This window comes from Aulostomus chinensis, chromosome 8 (assembly GCF_037954235.1).
Source record: "Aulostomus chinensis isolate RoL2024-O1b breed Wild chromosome 8, RoL_Achi_v1.0, whole genome shotgun sequence".
In the NCBI taxonomy this organism is placed as follows: domain Eukaryota; kingdom Metazoa; phylum Chordata; class Actinopteri; order Syngnathiformes; family Aulostomidae; genus Aulostomus; species Aulostomus chinensis.
In genome coordinates, this window is record NC_141327.1 from 3530687 (window position 1) to 3552500 (window position 21814).

Here is a 21814-nt window from a genome sequence, read left to right on the forward strand (position 1 = left end):
GCCACCTGACAAAGGTTTCAGGTCAAATTCCAGGAGGAAGAGAGACTGGAGTGAAGCACTCGGCACCGGGGGGGCGACTGCGGCCTCGAGCCTGTGTTTTAACGGAACATTCAACAAGCTCTCAACAACATCAGCACCTCGGTAGAGATACGGTCCTATTTAGAAAGTCTTCAGCTGGATTATCACCGTCCATCTAAAAAGGCCGATGCGTCACAGAAACTTGGTCAACCGACACAACTTAAACCAAAACAGAACTTTGCTCCTCGTCATTCCATCTCCCCGCTTCCTGCAGTGATCAACGTGGAGCAGTCATGTGACTCACTCGCTGCCCCGCTCATGAAACCAACACTTCCGCCGATCGCTGCTGGCAGATGACCTGCTCACAACCACAGAACCTCTGAATCACACACACAGACACACACACCCCTACCTGAGGCTGTGGTCCTGGCTTGCAATGACAGTGCTCTGCTTCTCATTGGAGGAGGCTTTGGAGCAGCAACGACGCCACTGCTGTTGCCACTGCTAACGGTGTCACTGGAAGCACTGGTGCAGGTGGTGACTGTGGTACTGGGGATGCTGGGTTTTGTCCCACTCACTGCCGCGGTGATTCTGCTGGGCCGCTCATCCGGCTTGGGCCCTGTTGGTGCCAGACCAGCTGGAGAGGCTGAGGAAGATGATAGGGAGACACTTTAAATGGCTGGAAGAGCAGAACTTTAACAATTCAAGTCTCAGTTTTTACCCAACATCCACCTTTTTTGATACCTCAAAAAAAAAAAAAAAAAAAAAACCCAAACAAACAAGAGTTGGGGAAGTTTCAGGAATTGTACCACCAGATTGTAATCATGAACAAATCTGTACATCACTATCAAGCCCAGGTCTCTCCCAGACCGTCTCTGGACAGGAGAGAACTGAACCGTCATCCCTGGCGTGCAGCGTGGATGAGCCAGCGCACAGCAGTTCTGATCAAAAATAGAAGCTACATTTTTTTTTCCCTGTAAAGATCATTTTCACAGCAGACCGTTCAACTCATCAAATCAGAGGAAACACCGTGGAAAGTGACAGCAAACCCAATCATTGCTCAGTAACAAGTGGCAGGCAGCCATCTTGATCACCACTGTTTAACACCCACTGACTTCTGCTTCGACGAGCCAAATGCTGGCTGAGAGAATTAAAACAGTTTTGCGCTCACGGATTCGGACAAATGGGTCCTTGTTTGTCATGTTGCAATGAGGGCGAGCTGACTGTATGACCCCCCCCCCCCCAACACACACACACACACACGCTGATGTTGACAACTCAGAGGAACTTTTGAAGAAATAGCATGTTGTTCATCCTGCCCAGAGCCAGACAGGAGGATCAGGTGACTTAGCTCAGCACAGTGAGTGGTAGTGGGCGGGGAGTGTTGCGCCTCATTTCCACACACAAATCTGGTGAAACACACTGAGAACACCTCCAGAATGTGACAGAAACACCTGCTAATCAGCCCATGGTGGGAGGCTAATTTTGACTCCGTTTCAGCACCTAAACGCATCTCTGGCTGGAATACTTCAGACATCAGCAGCCAGGAGAAGCCAGCACAGCATTCTGTTTATCTCTGAGCACTCACGAGGAAAACTACCCTCATACCTCTCGTGTTGCTTGAATTATAGCTCACCAACAAACTGCACAACATCTCTGTTTGGTTCTTGAGGACCATTGGGTTGATGAGGAGATCAGCCAAACAGCTTTAAAATCACACTGCACCACAGAAATGGGACAACTTGCAGAAAATGTTGAGGCTCGGAAAATCAATTCCCATCAGTCAGTTTACACTTCATATATCAGCTACAGTGCAGCGTGAATGTAAATGTTTTAAATCCATTTTAATTCATTTAATTCCATTTTGGTTCGCAGCGAGAGGTACGAGGGCAGGCGTTTTTAACTGGAACATGGCCTCTACAGCTTAGTATGCTTCTATCATTTCTTTTATGTCGATATTGTTGCTAAGAGGTGTCACTGCAGCTTTGTTATACTGTTTCACAGTTTAATTGTCATGTAATTTCAATGTATTTGCTGCCAACAGGGCATCAATGCAAAAGAGACCTGGCTCTAAACGGCTTTCCCCTGTTTAAATAAAAAAGGTCATTTATTACTGCAGACAGCGCAAAAGCCTGCTATTCAACCCACTACGAGCCTGTTAGCTCGTCTTAGCATAAACACTGTCCTCAGTTTATCAGATCCAAAAGTTGCTGGAATGAAAATGTCACAGGAGGAGTTTCCACAGGAACAAGGACACGATAAACCTGACGAGTACAGTGCTTTCACACAGAAACTGCAGCAATAAATACACGTTCAAAAAATATATATTTAAAAATGCAACAACAAAACAAAAACTACTATTAAAACATAAAAATATAATGAAGGCATAAAATTAACGAGTACGTAAAAAAAAACTGCAGCAGAGAGTAAGTGCAACGCTGGGTAGAAGCTAACGTAAAGGCTTAAGTCTCCAGCTGCCTGTTGAGAACATGCAGGCTCTGATATCTGTCAGCGTTGTGTGCCGCGGCGTTGGGGACTGACTGACAAAAGCTGCATCTGATCTTCTTCCTGCTGTTGCTGGAAACATCCAATCATCCAGCAGCACAGGATCACATCGGTAAGAGGGAACCTCCAGAGTACTGACTGATTTCCAGGCCCAAAACGTTGGTGTGCGTCGAGTCAAATCGATGCGTTTCAGGATCTGTGTCAGAAATAATCCTGCTCATCTTTCACTGGCGGCCATGATTAGCAGCAGCAGTTACTCTACTGGTCAGCAACGTTGGGAGCAGGTCCCTTTGTTAAAATCATGAAAACACAACAGTCAGCATTTATGAATTTATTAATAATCATTTTCTTCAATTTCTGCCAAATGACCTTAGAGACTGGATGTTTAATTAGCTCACTGGCCCAAGGTGCTCACACTTGTCACCAGGAAAACCGCTGTGAAGTTGAAAGCTTCGTTGACTGTTGAGACCGAGCGCGCCGGGCTCTCCCAAGCAGCTTTTTAGGACGAGAGTGCAGGAGCTCGCAGGAGATTTCAGAACTTTTGGTTCAGACTGAGGAGCCAAAGAACTTCAGGAAGACTGAGAAATATTCATACACTGGTCAGGGAGGCAAATCTAAACCCCATCTGAGAAAACGAATTACACGTTCACACAAACAGCTCACTTGTGCATCTAATTTTATCAAATCTGAGCAGAGTGTAAATGCAGGCAGAAATACCAGAGGATCTGGCGGTTTTATACACAAACCGCAGCAGTTTTCAGCTGACAAACAGAAGCAGAATTGAGAGAAATCTACTGTGTGGTTTGGCAGCCCTAACGACTACATTTGTGTTTGTTCTCTGCAACTAAAACGGACTCTGGGCTGCAGAAAAACAATGCTCATGTGGCACTGCATGACAAACACGGGCAGACGAGGCCGATTCCAGCAGGATCAGCAACCACAGAGGAAGCATCGTGTGTGTAGCCTACGTTCAGTGCACAGTCTTGTGAAAATGTGCGAGGCAGTTGTACATTTTAACAGCGTGCCGCGACTCTGTGGATGCAGGCTCTCTGGCTTCTGTCTGTTCGTGTGATCCAGGCTGACTGATGATGTTGAGATCAGGACTCTGCAGGCATCACACCATCTGTTGAAGGGCCTCTTGTTCATTTTGATGGTAATAGTTCATGACTCATTCCATCTGCCCTGAGGAATCAGACCTCTCAGCATTGAGAGGCAACCCTTCTCCCAAAATCCTCAACTCAATCTGCAGAAATGGAAACCTAAACCTCAAAAGGAACTTCCAAAAACCTCTGCAAGCAGACATTCATATTTGAGGGTCGCAGCAGGCTGGTAAGAAACCTGCCTTCTGTTTGGCACAGATGTTGACATTCTTTGGCTCACCAGTTACTGTCCTTTCCTGCACAGGTGAGTCACTTGACTTCTCCATATCAGGGAAATGGCTTTATGGCTGCAAGGCCTCCATAAAGCCCGAGCAGCACATCTGGAACCACCTAACAGCTGGGAAATTACTGATGCAGGATGACGCCTTGTGTGATAAATCCATGAAACTTACAATATCTTTTTCCTTTGTCATCAGCTCTTTGATCAGAACATGCTCTGCCCACCAATGCCAGCATTAATTCCAAAGACAAACATCCAGACCGCCAGAGAAACGCCGACATGCCTGTTGTTGTATCAGAAGACTCCTCCAGTACGCATGGCCCTGCGTGGAGGTGGACGACACTGACACTCCTCTCTCAAGCAACTCAAGACAGAGCCAAAATATTACCAAGGGAACCAGCCATCTAGAATGTAATATGGTTACCATAACAACCGAGTGCTCTCCAACAGGCACGGTGAGAAAAGAAAGTCATTCCTTGTGATGAGCAATTTAAATCCAAGCTCTGCGTCTTGCAGACTTTGTTCTAGAATGTATTTGTAAGGTCGTTCAGTGGTGGTTGACAGAGCTTATAAACATTCAAACTCAGGCCAGTGAGAAACTGTCAGGGGAACAACATGAACAATACAAAAATCCCAAAACTTCACATCACTCTTTAGAGGCAGCCTGCCTTCTCGCCACCACTCGAGCCTGGAGTTTTTCCTCTGTCTGCACACTGGAGCTCACTTAGTTCAGCCAGTTTTGCTTCAGACAAGGACATTAACTAAAACCTCCCAAAAATTAAAGTGGAAGGAAACGACTCTGGAGGAAGATTGGTGTCGCACGCACGCACACACACGCCACTGCATCAGAAACTCGGCCCTCAAAGTCTAGGATGCACCAACAACTGCGCGAGCGCACCAGAGAGCAACACAGTGATAACATGAGCACTGCTACCTGCAGGAGTAACTCACCTGACACCAGAGCTACAGGGAGAAGTGTGGTTTATTGCAAACTAAGAACGCGGAAGCAAAGAAGATGAAGGATAGTTGACGTTGCACAGAGGAAGTGTCAAGTCTGGGAAGGGAAGAACTCAAGATGATTTATCACACTCCTGCTCAACAGATACACATGCTCGCAGGTAAACTGTGATAAAACCTAAAAAAAACAGAACAAAACAGCAGTAACATATGTTGTTAGAAAATTATATTTTTATACATATATTTTCAATGCAAAGTTCCTGTTGCTCGGTTCAAGCCACTGTGTCCCATTTACAAATAAAGAGCTGACACACACACACACACACACACACACACACACACTTTGGATTGGAACCAGAGACTCCCCCAAACTAACAGTTGTACACAACTAACCGAGTGTTTTCTGCTGGAGGAGCAGAGCGGAGCTGCAGGGGGAGGAGTCATACATAACGCAGCCAGAATACACAGCAACTTAGCCCTGCTTAAGATAGTCGAGCTATTTCTGACGTCTCTATCTGAACCGCAGTCACAGCGGGACTCTGTGAGAGCAGCAAGTGTCCTGAGGGCTGTTTGTTTAAACAGAACTATCTCCACTTCAGATTTCTCTTTCCTCGGTTTCACGTTTCCCACGATGGAGTCGTTTCAAAGCCTCAATTCTTCTCTCTCTCTCTCCGTCCTCTGAACCATGAGGACGACGTTCCAGCCCTCAGGGCCCACGTTCACAGCAACAAATGCCAGGTTTGATAAGATGAGGAATTCTTGGGATGAGTTCAGTCTTTCAGTCTGGTGGGTGACACGAGGGACTGGGCAGGTGGTGAAAGCGGGATGTACCACAAGTTTCATCTGCTGTGCGTCGTTTCATTGGTGCTTGTATTGTTTGTTTCATATCCCAACTTATGGATCTTATTTGACCAAGATTTTACCCAGACCATCTTTAACGCTTCCACAGGCTTAGCACCACCTGTTCACGTCCCCGTCTGTCCATCAGTCTCCATTCTTTGTCTTTGTCTCTGCCCAGCTCTCCTGCTCTCTTTTCCCCCCACTGATCCTGGATCTGCTCCACATTCCTGCCTGGTAGGAAGGTTTTGGTGGCTGCTGTTGCAAGATGTGCTTGCTGATGGAGAATTGTTGGGTGGAGGTTCATTGAAGGAGTGAGGTGCTGGACCTGCTCTACTTGGACAGAGTCAGGACAGAACTTTGGTTGGGGTTTGGTGCCTTACAAATAAAACTGACTTGACTTGGCAGCTGCATGTCAAAGTGGGGATCCCTTCAGAGTCGCACGTCTTTCAATTTACAGGATTTGAACATAACACTGACTTTGGAATTCATTTTTTTGGGGAAATTAACAAAAATCTAACTATGTTTTTTTTTTGGCGAGATGATAAAAAGTCATGGAAGTTACTGACGGAGGCAACAAGTGACAAAAGCAAGCGGATTCTTTAATAATGAATAGAATTATAATTTGTAACAATTAAGACAAAGGCAGCTTTATCTGCTGAACCGACACGCACACAAACTGTCTGTGTGCTGTGAATGCTGACCAGATGTGACCCTTGACCTCCAGAGGAAGAGGCAGTGTTGCTGTGATCTCTCACACACACACACACACACACCATATCTATGAGTATTTGAATATCCTTAACGTGATCGAATCCATGATAAGCCTCCTACACAACGTGATCAGTGTCTACTCTCTAACAGCCAGCCAGCACAAAATAAAACTACTTACAGTAGCTGATGCTTGCATGAGTGTGTGTGTGTGTGTGTGTGAGTGTGAGTATACAGTGGAAATAGGCTCAGTGTGTGTCATACAATGTCAGTGGAAAGAAAAGGAAATTAAGTCAGCAGTGAGAGGAAAACCACACCAAGCACAACCACTTCCAGTGATACTCGTGTGCGTGTGTGTGTGTGCGCGTGTGTGTGCATGTGTGTGTGCATGTGTGTGCGCGTGTGTGTGTGTCTCGCCTTTGCATGTGGCTCCATTGTTCTCATTGCTTCCCAAGGACGAGGAACTGAGGCTTGTGGGTAATCCTTTAACAGGAAGTTTTGATGCAGTGGGTCGACCAGCCACCCCCAGTGCTGGCTGCTGATTGGCTACTGGTTTGGAGCTTGAGGTTGCCGGGCTCGGGGCCACTAGTGCAGATGGTCTCTCACGAGATTTGGAAACACCTGTGAGAGAGAGAGATCGACTGATTGTTAAACATTGATTACACTGATCAGTAGCGATCAGTTACCTCTTCAAATGATTGGATTCATCTACATGTGGATGTCCTGGATGTTCATGTGTCTGAGAGTCAAGTGCTGTGAGCGCTGCGCTTCATGCCCCATCTCAGTCTCTGCGATTCATGCGTTCTTCCTGCAGAATGAGCGATTCAGCCATGGTGGGTTGGGTAAGGCGCCCCCCCCCCCAACTTTCCCCATCTCATCAGCAGGGAAGCTGAGATAAGAACTGAAGACTGTTACAGACAGAAAAGGAGACAAACACACAAAATGTGGAGCCAGAGAAAGAGCGGGCAGAAGGACTGTTATTTGTGGCAGAAGTCGGAACTTCTAAACCTGTCTACCGAAGAAGAGAGGCCAGCACTGCAGGATCATTCGGCTTGAGGTTTGAGCAGGTTTTGGAGGACGTGGGATCGATTCCTGGCCAAACACAAACAGCTCTGGAAGCCTTGCTCATCCTGACAACATTAAGACGTGTCATGAACACACCGGAGGCTGCAGCGGAGACAAGTTCAATAAAGCCTCCATTGACGTTGGTCTTCTATACAGACAGCAGAGACCGTGACACCCTTCCTGGTTTTCCTCTCAAAGCTCACCACAGTTTTAGGGACATTTCGTCATTCTTGGTGCATTTCATCTTAAACATTGTTAGATCGCTGCCAAAGACAAACCAATGTCCTCCCTCTCCTGTTCTTGCTCCTGCTCAGAATTGTCCTTTAAATAAAGGCAGGAACACGGCGCCTCATCTATGATAACAAACCCAGAAATGCAGCTGTGTTCTGTAACATGAGTGAGAAGGAATGTAAAAGGAGGAGAGACATTCAGCCTGAGGAGCCGCTGATGAAGAAGGGCCACCACAGTTGGAAGCTGAGAATTTTCTCCTTTAGTTTACACGAAGTCTTTTGGGTCCTGTTGGTGCTCACACTGTCCTGCATGTTCCACAAATCAATATCTGTTAAATGACACGGTGGCACAGGCCATTCATCGAGTGTATATGGTTCTCAAAAATTTCAGCTAACACCCCCCCCCCCCCCCAACACTCACACACACCCCCGCAGGAGGCCGAGGCCCACAAACATTGCACACGTGCACCAGTGGGCCGTTCCAACAGCCAGATTTGAACTGAATCAAAATCAAACAGCTATTTTTATATCAAATTATCGTAGTTGTTCTACTCTCATTAACTTTCAAAGTAACTGAAGCCTTTGAATCATTTTTAAATCTCTGCTGGATCATCAAACCCCAGCCTATCTTCTCTCATGTCTCAAACTTTATCTTCTCTGGAACTGAACTGCAAAAAAAAACACCTAACCAGTAAAACTTGATTCATGGTTTTGTGTAGCGACCTTCGCTGTAAACAAGCATTTATACCTCTGGGGTCTGGCTGAGCAGCGCTGCGACTACGCCACTCAAGCGCTAGTAAGGCTGGGCGATCAACTCCAGTTCCAATCATGACCACTCCAGGGGTGGGAGGAGTTACATCACCACCGAGGCTGACAGTGAAGATGCAGAGCTACTCACCTGCAGCCTGCTCATGTATGAGCACACCTGTGGACCTCTGCCTGGTGCAGGCGGGGAGGACAGCCATGGGAGAGAGCCAGGGTCAGCAAACTGGGTCATCATCAAGGATTTAATTGATGGGTCAAACTGCTTGTTAACTGCTTTAGGCAATCCGACCGTCTTTGGAACAATCAATCAGTATTAATCCCTCCAGTTGCTGATGAATGATCTGATCACCAATCAGCTGTGTGTGCTGTTAGTATTCAACACTGTTTCCAACCAAAGATTTGCTGGGTCCTTTGTATCTTATTTTTGCTGCCTCTTACACACTGGAACAGCCAAACTAATCCACAGAGATTATCAAACATTCACTCAAACTGCCACACGTGCGCGCACACACACACACACACACACACACACACACACGGGTCCTGTCTGGCAAAGCGGAGGGATGAGAAGAAAAAAGAAAGCGTGGTTTTTAAGAAAAGGGGAAGGTCTACATGTGTTCGCGGCAATTACATTACCTCACGTTAACAGACACAGAGTCTCTATTGATGAAGGTAATGCAGCAGTAAAACCTGTGCTGCGACCGGAGCCAGCAGGAAACATCTGGCTTCGTTTGGTTTCAGTTCTGATGGAACGCCAGCCAGAGGAAGGCATCTGGATTTTGTTACCTAAGAAATCAGTGTTAGGTAAGAGCTGGCTCGCTGTTGATCGGCCTCGTGCTTACTGTTGATACACAGAAATGCTCTGCCTGACAACACGACTCTGGACCTTTAACATTCCCTCTGCAACCAAATTCAAACACTGGAGCATGAAAGAGACGACAAGAATTCAAACAAATAAATAAGAACGCCAGAAAACGAGAATATCACACAGCCACTTCCGCAAAAAAAACCAAAAACAACTTTGCTCGTTGTGTTTCTCTACTTTATTTCCCGACAGCAGAGCTTGTAAAAGCTTTTCATTCAACAGCTGTCTCAAATCTGAGCGGCCTCAACACAAACTGCTAGACTGCAGCACACAACAAGATTCACAAACAAATAAAAAGGAGCTAAACTTTCACGGCACTGATTTATTTACTGGACTTTTCTTCTTGTTAAAACTAGTTCAGTATGTTTGGCAAGCAAATACAATTTCGTCATGAGGGCACTGATAAAATCCCAAGAATGACTACGACTGGACAGCAGTCTTACTGAAGCCACCAACCAGATTTAAGGAAATAAAGGCTGCCTCGTGACCCTTGAGCATGGAGCACAGCGAGGGACCGGCCCAACCATCCACTCCAATCAATAGTCTGCAGTGATTTGTGTTGGAGCATCAAACCTCCAATAACAACGACACGATGACCTCAAACGCCTGCAGGAAACTGCTGACTCCCACGCCTACATGTTTGCACTCTGCAACGCCATGAGCCAAGACCGCCTGCTTCCTGCTAACCTGGAAAAACAGGAGCCATTGTAAGTAATGCTGAGAGTCCAGTTTACTAACGGACCAACACCTCCACCCCCATCAGCTACCAGCACAGACGATTATAGCCTGGCACAAAGGGGGACTAGAGATCACCACCATTGACAAAAAACAAACAGGAATATCTGCTCTCTGCCAGTCTACACATCTGCCTCCTTTGTTCTAGAGAGCCGCTCCTCCCCACTCATGCGCTTCTCTGTGACTCCAGGAGGATGAGAGGGTGTCAGCTACAGACATTGAGCTTGAAGCTATGATGGCGGCTGACGACCATCAACGGCTGCGGCAACAAAACAGCAAAAACTGTCCAGAAGCGCATCAGCTGCTATGATGCCCATCTTCTTCATCCCGCCGTCCGCTCAGTGATCCACAATCACAAACCAACTACAGCACTTCCTGTTCAGCACTCATTCACTGGCGCACTGAACCCACCCCCTCGCTCTCGTCCGCCTTGATTCACAAGACAGCGCCCAACTGGAAGTGTTTTCGTTAGAGGTTTTAACGCCAACCAAAGTGACTGTGCTACTGCGGACAGCTGCATGAAGACGACACAGATTACACTGGACGATGTATTTAAGAACTGCTAAACGAACTTTTTTGGTAATTTTAGTGTTTGCACTCATTTGCATCAACTTCATCAACTTGCACGCATGGCTGGATCTTTTTGTATTCTGAGTCACAAAGTAGTAACACAGGAGGATAAAACATGTCTCTGAGCTCTAGACATGAATTTGGGAGGGCTTGAAAAGCAGCATTCACTTTTGGGGTGAAGCATCACTTTGATGAGCTAAAATATCTGCTACCATTATTAGCATAAGCAGCTCTCTCAGTCACTGCCAAGTGATTAGTTGTAGTACTGAGAGAGTTTCTCCTGGGTCATGTTGAGTTTCTTCTTCTGGTACTGGTTGAAAATCCCACCCGTCATCCCCGGTCTGGGCTTCATCATACTGGGTTTGAGATATTAAACTGGTTCTTTCTACTCTTGTATTTAGCTGCACAGTAAACAGGGGAGATGGAACAAGGACTCAGTGGCCAAACAGACACTAAACTGTTAACAGATAAGGAAGCCAGAGAGATTGTTGGAGTGCTGGATCAAGACCTGACCCTAAACTGACCCGTGTTAAAGATGGACTGCTCCACTTTTTCCAGCCTTAAAAGATTTAACTGTTCACAAAAATCTAACAGTCAAGAAATCAATGCATTTTTTCCTAAATAAAGTCTGAAATCACAAACCAGAATTTGCTTGGAGGGAATTCAACCTCTGAACACGGCGCGAACCCCTCTTAGACCCCCACCACATCCAAGTGCAGACAAACGCCTGCAGCACGTGGATTTGTTGGCAAAAGCACAAAAGTATAAAGATTGACTGATAAGAAATGTAGTCAAGACTAAATCCAAAATAGAAAAATGCAGGGAAATACACTCACTCACACACACACACACACTCAAAGGAACCCATTGATGGTGATCTCAGGTCCAGAGCTGTCCGTTTGCTCCTGACTATCAGAAAAGAGGACAGATCTGTTATTGTCCATCAGAATGTGACCTTTATGAGGACAAAGATCTGGTTTTACACACACACATTTTTGCCACATAAATGGCACACAGCATATCGGTTGTTATAGAAAACAAGGATCATGTTACAGGAGATACACACACACACACACACACACACACACACACACACACACACACACACACACAGGAGTGGAATTACAGGGCTCTGGACACCAGACAGGGGACACCATGTTGAAGATCTGTGTTATCACAGCATACACTACATTTTCCAACACACACACACACACACACACACACACACAGCAAAGACAACAACATTAGGATGCAGACTGAGAGACTGACGTGACGCCGACCGTCTTCTCCAGTTCACCAGTCAACACGCACATGACCGACAGGAAACAAACACCAGCCCGAGATTTTCTGGAGGAACAATGAGAAAAACAAAAAAGAGGATAACAAAAAAAAAAAGGGAAAAACAGGGAGGGAGAAGAACGTGCTCTTTAAATTTCTCTGAAGATGAGGGGGGAAAGTAGAGGAAGTGCACGTCCACGGACGTGAAAATGAAGACTGAAACTTAAGACAATGACTTAAAAGAAACAAAGGTTCTACTCTTACGCAAGAGCATGGCACCAGCTGCACACACACGCTTGCAGCAGCAGCAACCGGACCCGTTTCTGTCCACTCTAAGTGCTGCCTGTCAATCAGCAGCTGCCTTACAGAACAGTATGTAACACAAGAGTGTGTGGAGCAGACAGCCGAGCGGCGCGCTGGTATGTGGAGGGCAGTTTAACTCACAGCTCTGCAGTGTCAGACTACTCATTTCCTGAATGTGCTGCTGAGACCAACTTGCATTTTTGTTCCCTTACACACACACACACACACACACACACACACACACACACACACACACACACACACAACTGACACGAGTCTGTGTGCATGTGCAGTTGTGTGTTTACCTGTCAGGTTTCATGAAGTAAATGTGGCTGTACTGAAACAGCTCCTGTTTATGTCTCTACGTGAAGGAAGGACTCACCCTGGCTCTGGCTTTGCTTTACTCTCGTTGGGGATCCAGCCACTGCTCTCTGTCCACCCTCTCCCAACGTGGAGACATCAGTCTGGGCTTGCCTGGGCCCAGGGCTCCCCTGTCCTGGAGGTCCAGTCCCTGAGACTGGAGTTGGAGCAGGTCCCTTATCCACTCTGGTGCTTCTCCCCTGCTGTCTGCCAACGGGCCCCAACTTGGATGAAACTTTCTGTAGGAAGAGCTGACGCTTAGTGACAGAATCCCAGCCAAGGGGCCCCAGCTCAGAGCTGCGCACTGAGACCATGGTGTTAGCCATTCCCCATTCAGTCAGAAATGTGGACTAAGGGAAGCGAGGGAGGCAGTGAAGGAGCAGATGGGAGGAGTGAGGGACAGAGTGTGTGTTAAGTCTGACAGGGAGGAGGAAAAGCGAGAGGAAGAAAAAGAGGGAGGGAAAATTGTGCTACAACCACAAAGAGGGGTTAAAAAAAAAGTTGCTATTGTGTTGTACATTCCCCTTGAGAATCCACATTGCGACCAGGCCAAGTTTTTTCCCTCTCCTTCTTCTCCCCACACCAATCCATACATGTTCCTCCCCCTCTGACTCTACAAATACCGGCACACATGGAGCGAGTTTGTGGATGAAGGTCTGGCGTCTGTCTGTTTTTTCAGAGGAAAGACTCAAGTTATTGAAACTGTTCTCAGTTGTCATTGCTCACTTATTTGCACTGACAAAAGTGGTCAGGGACTTTGGAAAGAGAGGGAAAATGTTATTTCTGTAAGGTTTCCTCTAATATCCAGAGTAACTTCAACATTGATTCAACTCTACTGATTTTATTGACAAGATGTTCAAACACCGATTCTTACGTCAACTTGAAATAAAAGCAAAATGCCAGAACATTCAAAGATAAGATCGCCGCTGAGCCTCTGCTGGCCGTCTGTTTCAAATAGCTTTCACTCTGTGTGTGTTTTGCAAACGGTTCACTTCCTCACAAAAAAGTAGAGAGCGCAGCAAAACACCGAGCCTACCCAGAAATGACGAAACTCTCCAAGGTTCATGTGGTTTATTACCTGCCTGACTTCTCAGCCGCGCGGAGAGGCAGAGCCCAGGAATGACTGCAGCACATCAGCACATACTAAGGCCCGCTGACATGTGAGCTGGCTGCTCAGCTGAGCTGAACCATTGCTCTCTGTGGTAATACTACATAATACAGGCCAAGTCCTCATTATCCCTACATTGGTACTTCATCCAAAAACTGTGTTTTGCCTTTCATGTACTCACAAATTGGCATTTTGAGCTCACTGACATGTTTTTTCACTTTTATTTTTAATGATGCCAGAATATAGGATGAGCCAGCCTCTTACATTTAGCTCTATGCTAATAGCGCCCCATATCCTCCTACGAGAAACGACTGCAAACCCTTCAGGCTCATTGTTCTTTCCTATTAGCAGCTAACCGAAGAGTAACAGTTTCTTTTTTAGTTTGTATCAAACCAGATGATGTTTTGGACAGCACTGCCGTTGTTTTGGTGACCGCCTCCTTCTGCGCTCTGAAGTCACAATGAAGTGATGTAGTGGTAAGAATACTGACACCTTTTTTAAATACTTGAAAGGCAAAGAAGACATTTTGAGTATAGCGTCACTTTCATGTCAATAAGACAAATGCAAACTGAAGTAGATCTTTCCAATCTTCCTGAACATGTACCAAATCCAGTCCTGAGCCATTATCAGTCCCTCAAAACATCAAAGATCTCTTGCCTTAGCAGTATAAATGAAAAAAGCTGTTTCAAAATAAAGGCTGATATACAGAACACATTCATTTCCAATGGGTGTTTTTGCACGAGTGTGTTTCTTATGTACTTATAGGTTAATGCGTGTTTTGAACAGCCATCTAAAGACACACCCCGTGTGGAGACAACCCCCCCAGGCTGCTGATGAGAAAATACGCTGGGACAAGTTTGAAAGCTGTCAGTGGCTCTGTGCACCTTTAAAAACACACATACCAGAGACAGAGCACACACACTGTGTGTCTACTGCTCCCTCATTTAAAAACACACCGGTTCCTGAAATTAACGTGTCTTTGTCTCTCTGGAATGTACGTGATGGTAATGAACGCTGCCAACCGTGAGACACCCAGGGCTTCATGCCACTTGACAAAAGGCAGATACACGTTAGTTATTCATGAAATGTTAACGTTAAGAAGTATAATCCTCATAATTGCTTTGCAAATGTTAAAGTTAATGCCCCGCCTCCCCCCAGGTCATATCACCAATGATGTGTTCCAGATGATGCCAATTATTTCACAACGACTATGCTGCACAACCGGAGTCCCCAGCAGCGTTGCAAATTAGCACCTGCCAAATGTGGGTGATTTAGTGCAGCGGCGGGTGAACACCAGCCAGAGTGGCAGGTGAATAAAGGCGGCGTGCAAATAAATACTGCAAAGAGATTTGCGACATTCCACAAAGTCTGAATCACAGGTCAGCTTGTTTCAGTCAGATAAAAGGGAATGAAACGGTTGAGCTAAGTTTCTAAACATGTAATCTGTAGCAAGCTGAAACAAAAGCAAACTAAGATGACAAATGAAAAATCATCACTTTGAAATGTTTAAACAAAAACACACATTTGTAACTGGCAAGATGGCGGCTCCTGCTGCAGACGACCGTGATTCTCATTGCAGTCTGGCAGATTTGCTTTGACACCTGCTTTGAAATGTCCCTCTAAAGAAGTCGGGTTGGAGGCACAGGTAGCCAACCACTTCCCCCCGCCTCACCTACACTGAACCTGAACACAACCACGATGGTGCAACAGGGACTCGGCACTCACCCGGCTAGGATTCCTTGGTTTCTCCACATTGGCCACCGGCAGTAAAGCCTGACTGGCAGCCTCCCTCTGCTCCCCCTCACACGCCTCACCACCTGCTTCACCTGGCTGTTTCCTGGTCACTGTTGCTCCATGTTTCTCTGACACTTCCTGGTCAGGCTTCCTGGGTCTCTGCTGGACACGTTCCCCCGTCACCTCTGAGCCCAGTGAGCTGGTGGAGGATGAGAGCGTTCGGCTGATGGTCACACTCCTCTTGACTGGCTGAGGAGGCTGGATGGCTGCGTTCTTGTGGCTGGTTTTGCGGTTAATGCTCTTTCCTCTGATGGGCGCCAGCACCAGGGCCACTTTAACCGGACCTGCAGACGACCTTTGCCTTTTACCTCCATCACTAGACTGCAAATCCTCCTTCCTAGGAGCAGCTTTCTTTCCATTAGCTAGAGCAGATTTACTCTGAAATTTAAAAAAAACGAAACACAAGAAAGAAATTGAAATAAGAAATGTAATAATAGACGGGCAACTGTGAAATACTTGAGATATGTGCATTTTGAATGAACGGCGCAGTACCTGGGTGGGTGTTTTGGGTGTAGACTGAGGGGAACGTGACCCAACTTTAGCCTGGATGTTTTTTAAGTCCAGTTTTGAATTCTTCTTTGATGCAAGAGCAAAGGTTTTGACAGCTGTGGAGGCCGCAGGCTTGGAGCCAGCTGAAATAGTGATGGCAGCTCTGGTTTTTGCTGCTCTGGCTGGCTGCCTGGTGGTAGAATAGGAAGGTTTGGAGCTAAGTGCAGGTCTTGCAGCTTCTTCTGGTGTTAGAGATGCGACTCCCTTGCCAACTTGAGCCTGGCTGATAGCAGAGGGAGTCAAAGATGACACCTGGAGCGATTCACTGAGGCCCTCGGAAGGAGGAAGCTCTGTCGGTGTTTCCTCGGGTGAATCCAGAGGGCAGGCAACTTGAGCTTCTTCCATCGGCACCTCCGACCTCTCGCCATCAGCTTTGGTAGCCTCAGGCTGGAGCTCAGCCATCACTGCAGGCTCATCTCTGTTCAAGAGGCCTTGACTGGGTGAGCTGGTGAGGGTCGTGCTGGTCCTCTGTACAACGATGTCAGAGCTCACCGACACAAACAAAGCTTCCTCATCATCGTAGTCATCATCGGCAGGGACCTCTGTTGCATCTGAGTCTGGAGTGGAGGAGCCACGCCTCCCTCTGATACTGCTTCCACTGCTTAGCTCACCATTATCACCACGGCTACAGCTGTTAGCTGCCAGAGACAGCGCCAGCGTCAGGTTGTCATTCCAGGTGTCCTGGTACTCGTCACTGTTGGCATCCAGGTAAACAGACATAGAGTTGTCGTTGGATTCGGACAGCTCGGTTGCCGTTTGTATTCGTTCCACTGAGACGCTACCGTTCTCCTCTCGCTTGCTTCCATCTTCCTCCCCCCATGAGACAACATGTGTCGGTGCGTCTGTTTTGGTCATCACAGTGGCCATCAGGGTGACCTCCAGCATGTCATAATCCTGTGGACTTTCTATTCGGCCGCTGCTAAGGCTGCCTCCACTCCGCAGTGACTCAGGGGATGACTCCCCCATACAGGAGGAGGAGGAGGAGGAGGAGGAAGAGGACATTGGGAAAGCATTCCCATTGTGGTCTCCTACACTATTGAGAGGGAGCCTCATGCTGGTCCCGGTCTTCCCCCTGACAGGGAAACTCTCAGCAGGTGGAGAAACACTCATCTCTGTGGGAGGGAGGAGGAAGGCCACCCTCTACAATGATGTAACGTTCCTCTGATGAGCAGACTCTCACTTGCCCATTTGCTTCCTGTTATTGCCTGACAAGAGACACAATTCCCTTTACAGAGCCACGACTTCAGATTTTCTGCCGAACCTTGACAGACACACCATAAAGTCTCCGAGCCCTTCTCTGCAGGACATGACTTTGTCCTAATATCTTGGGATATTTACACCTGTGTCTTGTTGTGACGCAGGATACGGTCCGTCCAGTTCACAAAAATGCAGCAGCATGTCCAAAAGGGCTGCAAGTCACTGTTTCCAAAAGCAGCCGTTTGGAGTTCTGGAAGAATCCGGTTGTTCAGAACATCTGCAATAAACAGGGAAAAGAAAGAATCAATCAATCAATGGGGAACAGGGAGAACTTGCAGACTCCACACAGAAAGACCCCGTGCTCGAACCCGGAACCTTCTTGCCGTGAGGCGACAGTGCTGACAACTGCACCACTGTGCCGCCCTGAGGAAGGCACCCATTACATTAACCGTGTGTGTCAGTGTTCATCTTCATTAAATCCTTTTTTTTTAAAAATAATGTTAAAATTTCACAAAAAGACCAACATCCAGTATTTTCCGCGTTGTTGGCCTGACATGGCCCCGACAAATTGGAGAATGGAGAAAAACAGTTCAGCATGCTGTGCTCCACAAATCCATCTATCTGACATCATCCCAAATAATAGATGTGGAAGAAAGATGGAAGTGATTTAATGAGCACACAACATAAGTAGTATTTATCATTTCAGCACTGTATCACACACACACACACACACACACACACACACACACACACACACACACACGGATTTTGGTATTAAAATTCCTCATGAATTTAGGTGAGAATTGATATTTCAGCAAGTATCTAATTTGTTCCATCAGACACATGTAATTATTATATTCCAGTGGCCCAGTCCCTGCCTTTGCTGCTGAGATAACCAACACTGGACTTGCTTTTACCTCATGTGGGATGTTGATATTTGAGAAATGCTGCCACCTGCAGGATGAATGAAGCAAAGAAATTTGGTGAATTGCCGTATGCAACTAAGGACGGCAACAACTTCTCACAGGTGGATTTTCATTTATACCATCACAACAGGTCCGACACCTTTTGCAAGCAACGCCCTGCCCTCGTGGTCCTCGGTGTCACAACCTGAAGGCCCAGTAGAAACCTATGATAAAACAAGTGTCTTAACCAATTCAGCATCAATTTACCAGCTGCACGTCGTCAACTGATAGAAAGCCTCCGTTCCCGGATTGGCAGCTTCAGTAGGAATAGCAGATGTTCATCATCGACCAGGTTTCAAAATGGATGATGTAGATTTCTTTAAATTTTTGCCAAACTGACCACACAAAAGACTGCGACAGGCACCTGCTGTATGTGTGTGCACGCGTGTGTGTGTGAGGAACAAAAGAAAGAGACAAGGAGCTATATAAAGGCTATCAGAGGCTATCCAGGACGCTGCACCGTCTCCATTATCCAGTAATGACAGTGGGGGCCCTGGGCGACAGACGGCTGACTTACTTCCAGGTAGACAGAGACAGAGAGAGACAGAGACAGAGAGAGACAGAGAGAGGAGTAACGCAGCAGAAGCCTTCAGCTGCTCAGGAGCCTGTGACCTCAGTGCCACAGGGTCTCTGCACCACTGTGCCGTACGTTTGTTGAGGAGAATTACAAGCAACAAACTACTCTCCCTGTAAGTGGCGCCACCCTCAGAAGTCTAATTCAGAGACAGAAAGGGGGTCAAATAAATGTGTCACTCCTGCCTGCAGCTCCTCTGGCTGAGAATAAAGAACTGGAATAAAGTGGATTGATAGAATAACGGTGCCACATAAAAAAGAACAAGTTCTGTACTGCGCTAACAGCCTCGTGAACAGCCGGACTCTCTGCTGCCACATGATCCTTGCAGCCAAACTGATCCATAATGTACGAGCGGCGGCCGCACAAATCAGACATGTTACACCACACGTATGACGGTACGTCACACACATCCTGCTGCTCTGCTAAGTCATGCAGTTGGAGTCGTTTCTGTTTGCATGCAGGTATCACGTCACAGAAAATAATTCAAATGTGATTTTAAGTCATTTCTTATTGATTCTACTGAAAATAAACCGTCTATCTATTGACATGTAACATTATTGCATCTTGGGTGGAAGCAGTGGGGCTGTTTGGAAGCCGAGGCTCTGACAAACAAGGCATCCAGTTTTGGGCTATGCAGCAACATTATGTAGGGAAACAGTCTGGTTTGTTAAGAGTAAATAACATTTAAGTGTTTATTAGACGTGTTCGTTCCCGAGGGTTGGGTTCTGAAGGGCAGCTGGGGGACAGAGTGGGACCATCAGGTGTCAGGGCTGCCGCGTGCTCTGGCCCAACACACACAGCAGTCGGCGCTGTGGTAACACAGAGTGCTTCAAAATGCTCTCTGCGGCGTTTGTGGATCTTTGGTCGAACACTGAGAAGACATCTCGCAGCTTTAGAGTGACAGACGTTGACCAATGCCAGCAGCACACCTGGAGAACTTGGATCCGTGAAACTAAAATCCCACTTTTGTTGTAACAGAGTCAAAGGGGTGAACCCTAATCATTTATCATTTCGTTCATGTTTGTACAGTTGCCAGAGCAACGTATTGCAGTAGGTCAGCAGTTGATGGCTGAAAATACACAGGGATTTCTTATGTTGCAGTACATTTGTGTTTTCCTGCATTTGTGCCCCTGACCTGGATGTCATGCCAACACCCTTCAGCATCAAATCAAACAACAACAACATGTCAAAAAAGCTGTGATGACATCCAATTAAGGGAAATAGGGATCTCTGACATTTTTCAATTTAAAAACAATGAGTGTTTGTTGCCAATGGCCCAGCATGAATTCACAGTTCTGGTGCTCCAATGAAAAAAAACGCTGAACTCGAGAAAGTACAGTTGGGTGCTGGTACCAAACTACGGGCACTGGGTTTGATATCATTTCAAGTGTAACAAATGGACTCAGAACCAATCAAAACATCCACAACATTTCTCAGACCAACACGAGAACCAGTTAAACAAGCTAGGATCATCAAGTATTCAGTTTTTCATGTCACTACAACATTTCTCAGACCAACACGAAGAGAGCGAAGGACGGAGTGCGATGGCGTGTCCTACATTACAGCGAGGCAGCACGAGCGCCGGTCCGCTTTCTTTGACATGCAGCCTCTAAAACTGAACTGACTACCTCTGGCTCAGACGGCAGGACTTCCCTCCAACCAACCACACGTCTCATCCATTCCTGTTAGACTCAGTCCCATCGTCAGCCTCCAGGGCCTCCCTGTGACTGAGCGTGTGTGAGTTGTAAGTAAATCCACAAGTTTAAGGGCCGCGGTTGTAGGGCTGGAGCCTGCTATGCATTACGACACGCTTGTCGAGCAGGTTACGCCCAGAGTTGGATGGAGTGGAAGGGCCAAAGACCAGGAACGTGACCGAAGTGAAGAAGATTAAGAGGCCACTCTGCGAGTACAACAGGAGCCTGTTCAGCATCTAACAACCTCCTGAGAGCAACAGCAGACTACAACATGAACCAGTTCAGCACTCGTTTATCTAGAACGGAATCAGTACCACCAAAGGGAAGGTCGTCAAATATTTGGTTGTGTTCCACCAACACTCGAAAAATCCCACACACCAAAACAAGTGTTCTTTTTAGCTGTAGAATAAAGGGTTCCACCGTATTAAGCTCTCGTGAACCACAGACCTCATTTCAGATGAGGGAACCAGACGTTCTACAATGCTGCTTTACTGATGGGCTTTAGAACTCACACCTCTATACTGTCCCATATTCGGGTTTCAGATGTTGAAAAGGAACCAAATTATAGAAATTTGTCTGATATGGATAACGAGCACAACAACCACATCCACTGCCTGTGCTTGTTTTTGCCTCTGACAGGTTCAGCCATCTCTTGGAAGGGTTCCCTCTAAAGGGAGACATCAGAACTGGAAAACAATCCAGAGCCTTCACACCTCCATCCATCTCATTTGATTGGAAGGACGTGGATCTCAGGACCCTGTCGTTTTAGGACGGTGTCCTCCTGAGGTGTCATGAGAAATCCTGGAGATCCAATTGCATGATCAGACTGACTCAAAGAAAGAAAGCTGCGTCTCGGCAAACTTTCTTACCTTTTAACTATAACACTTCATAGGGCACAGAGGCGCCGCTCGGCTGGTCACCAGCAGGTCACAATAACTTGTCTGCACGGCCCTCGTCGTCACACGCAAAGCTAATTTCAAACAAAACTAACAGAGTCAAACCGCCTCAAAAGAGGCAGACCTCCAGAACTCCGAGACGATAAGGCAACCATTTCAACGTGTGAAGCCTCATCTCATTCCAATGACATTCCGCTCCACGGCAGCACCTTTCATTCACCCGCTCACCTGGCAGGACACTGTTTCTGACGCACCTATCAGCCCTCTTCCTCCGCCCCTGTAGATTGTCTAGTTAGCTGAAGACTTGAGTATAAATTTCAACTATTGTAAATATGCACCTATTATTGAGAACCAGACAAAAGCGATGGGACTCCCATTGTTGCCCAGGCGTCTTGCCTCCTGCTGCTCAGACTGTTCTCATCACCTTCCTCCAGCCTAAGAGCAGATCCTGGGCCTCT

General features: G+C 46.8%; 1 protein-coding gene across 8 annotated transcripts in view; it reads right to left on the reverse strand.

Annotated features, from left to right (window-relative positions):
* The window catches only part of LOC147256849 (uncharacterized), a 66632-nt gene that overhangs the window by 30017 nt on the left and 14801 nt on the right, over window positions 1–21814 (reverse strand). For 7 of the 8 annotated variants that reach the window (XM_086210482.1, XM_086210483.1, XM_086210484.1 and 4 more), the window contains 5 exons: window positions 15974–17504; window positions 15413–15859; window positions 12602–12818; window positions 6826–7029; window positions 431–664 (listed from right to left, as the gene is read on the reverse strand). In XM_086210482.1, coding sequence (XP_086066608.1) covers window positions 431–664; window positions 6826–7029; window positions 12602–12818; window positions 15413–15859; window positions 15974–17140 — 2269 coding nt within the window. In that variant the 5' untranslated portion in view covers window positions 17141–17504. Of the gene's footprint in view, window positions 1–430; window positions 665–6825; window positions 7030–12601; window positions 12819–15412; window positions 15860–15973; window positions 17505–18144; window positions 18182–21814 lie in introns of all 8 variants that reach the window. The other variant, XM_086210486.1, reaches the window with a different exon arrangement.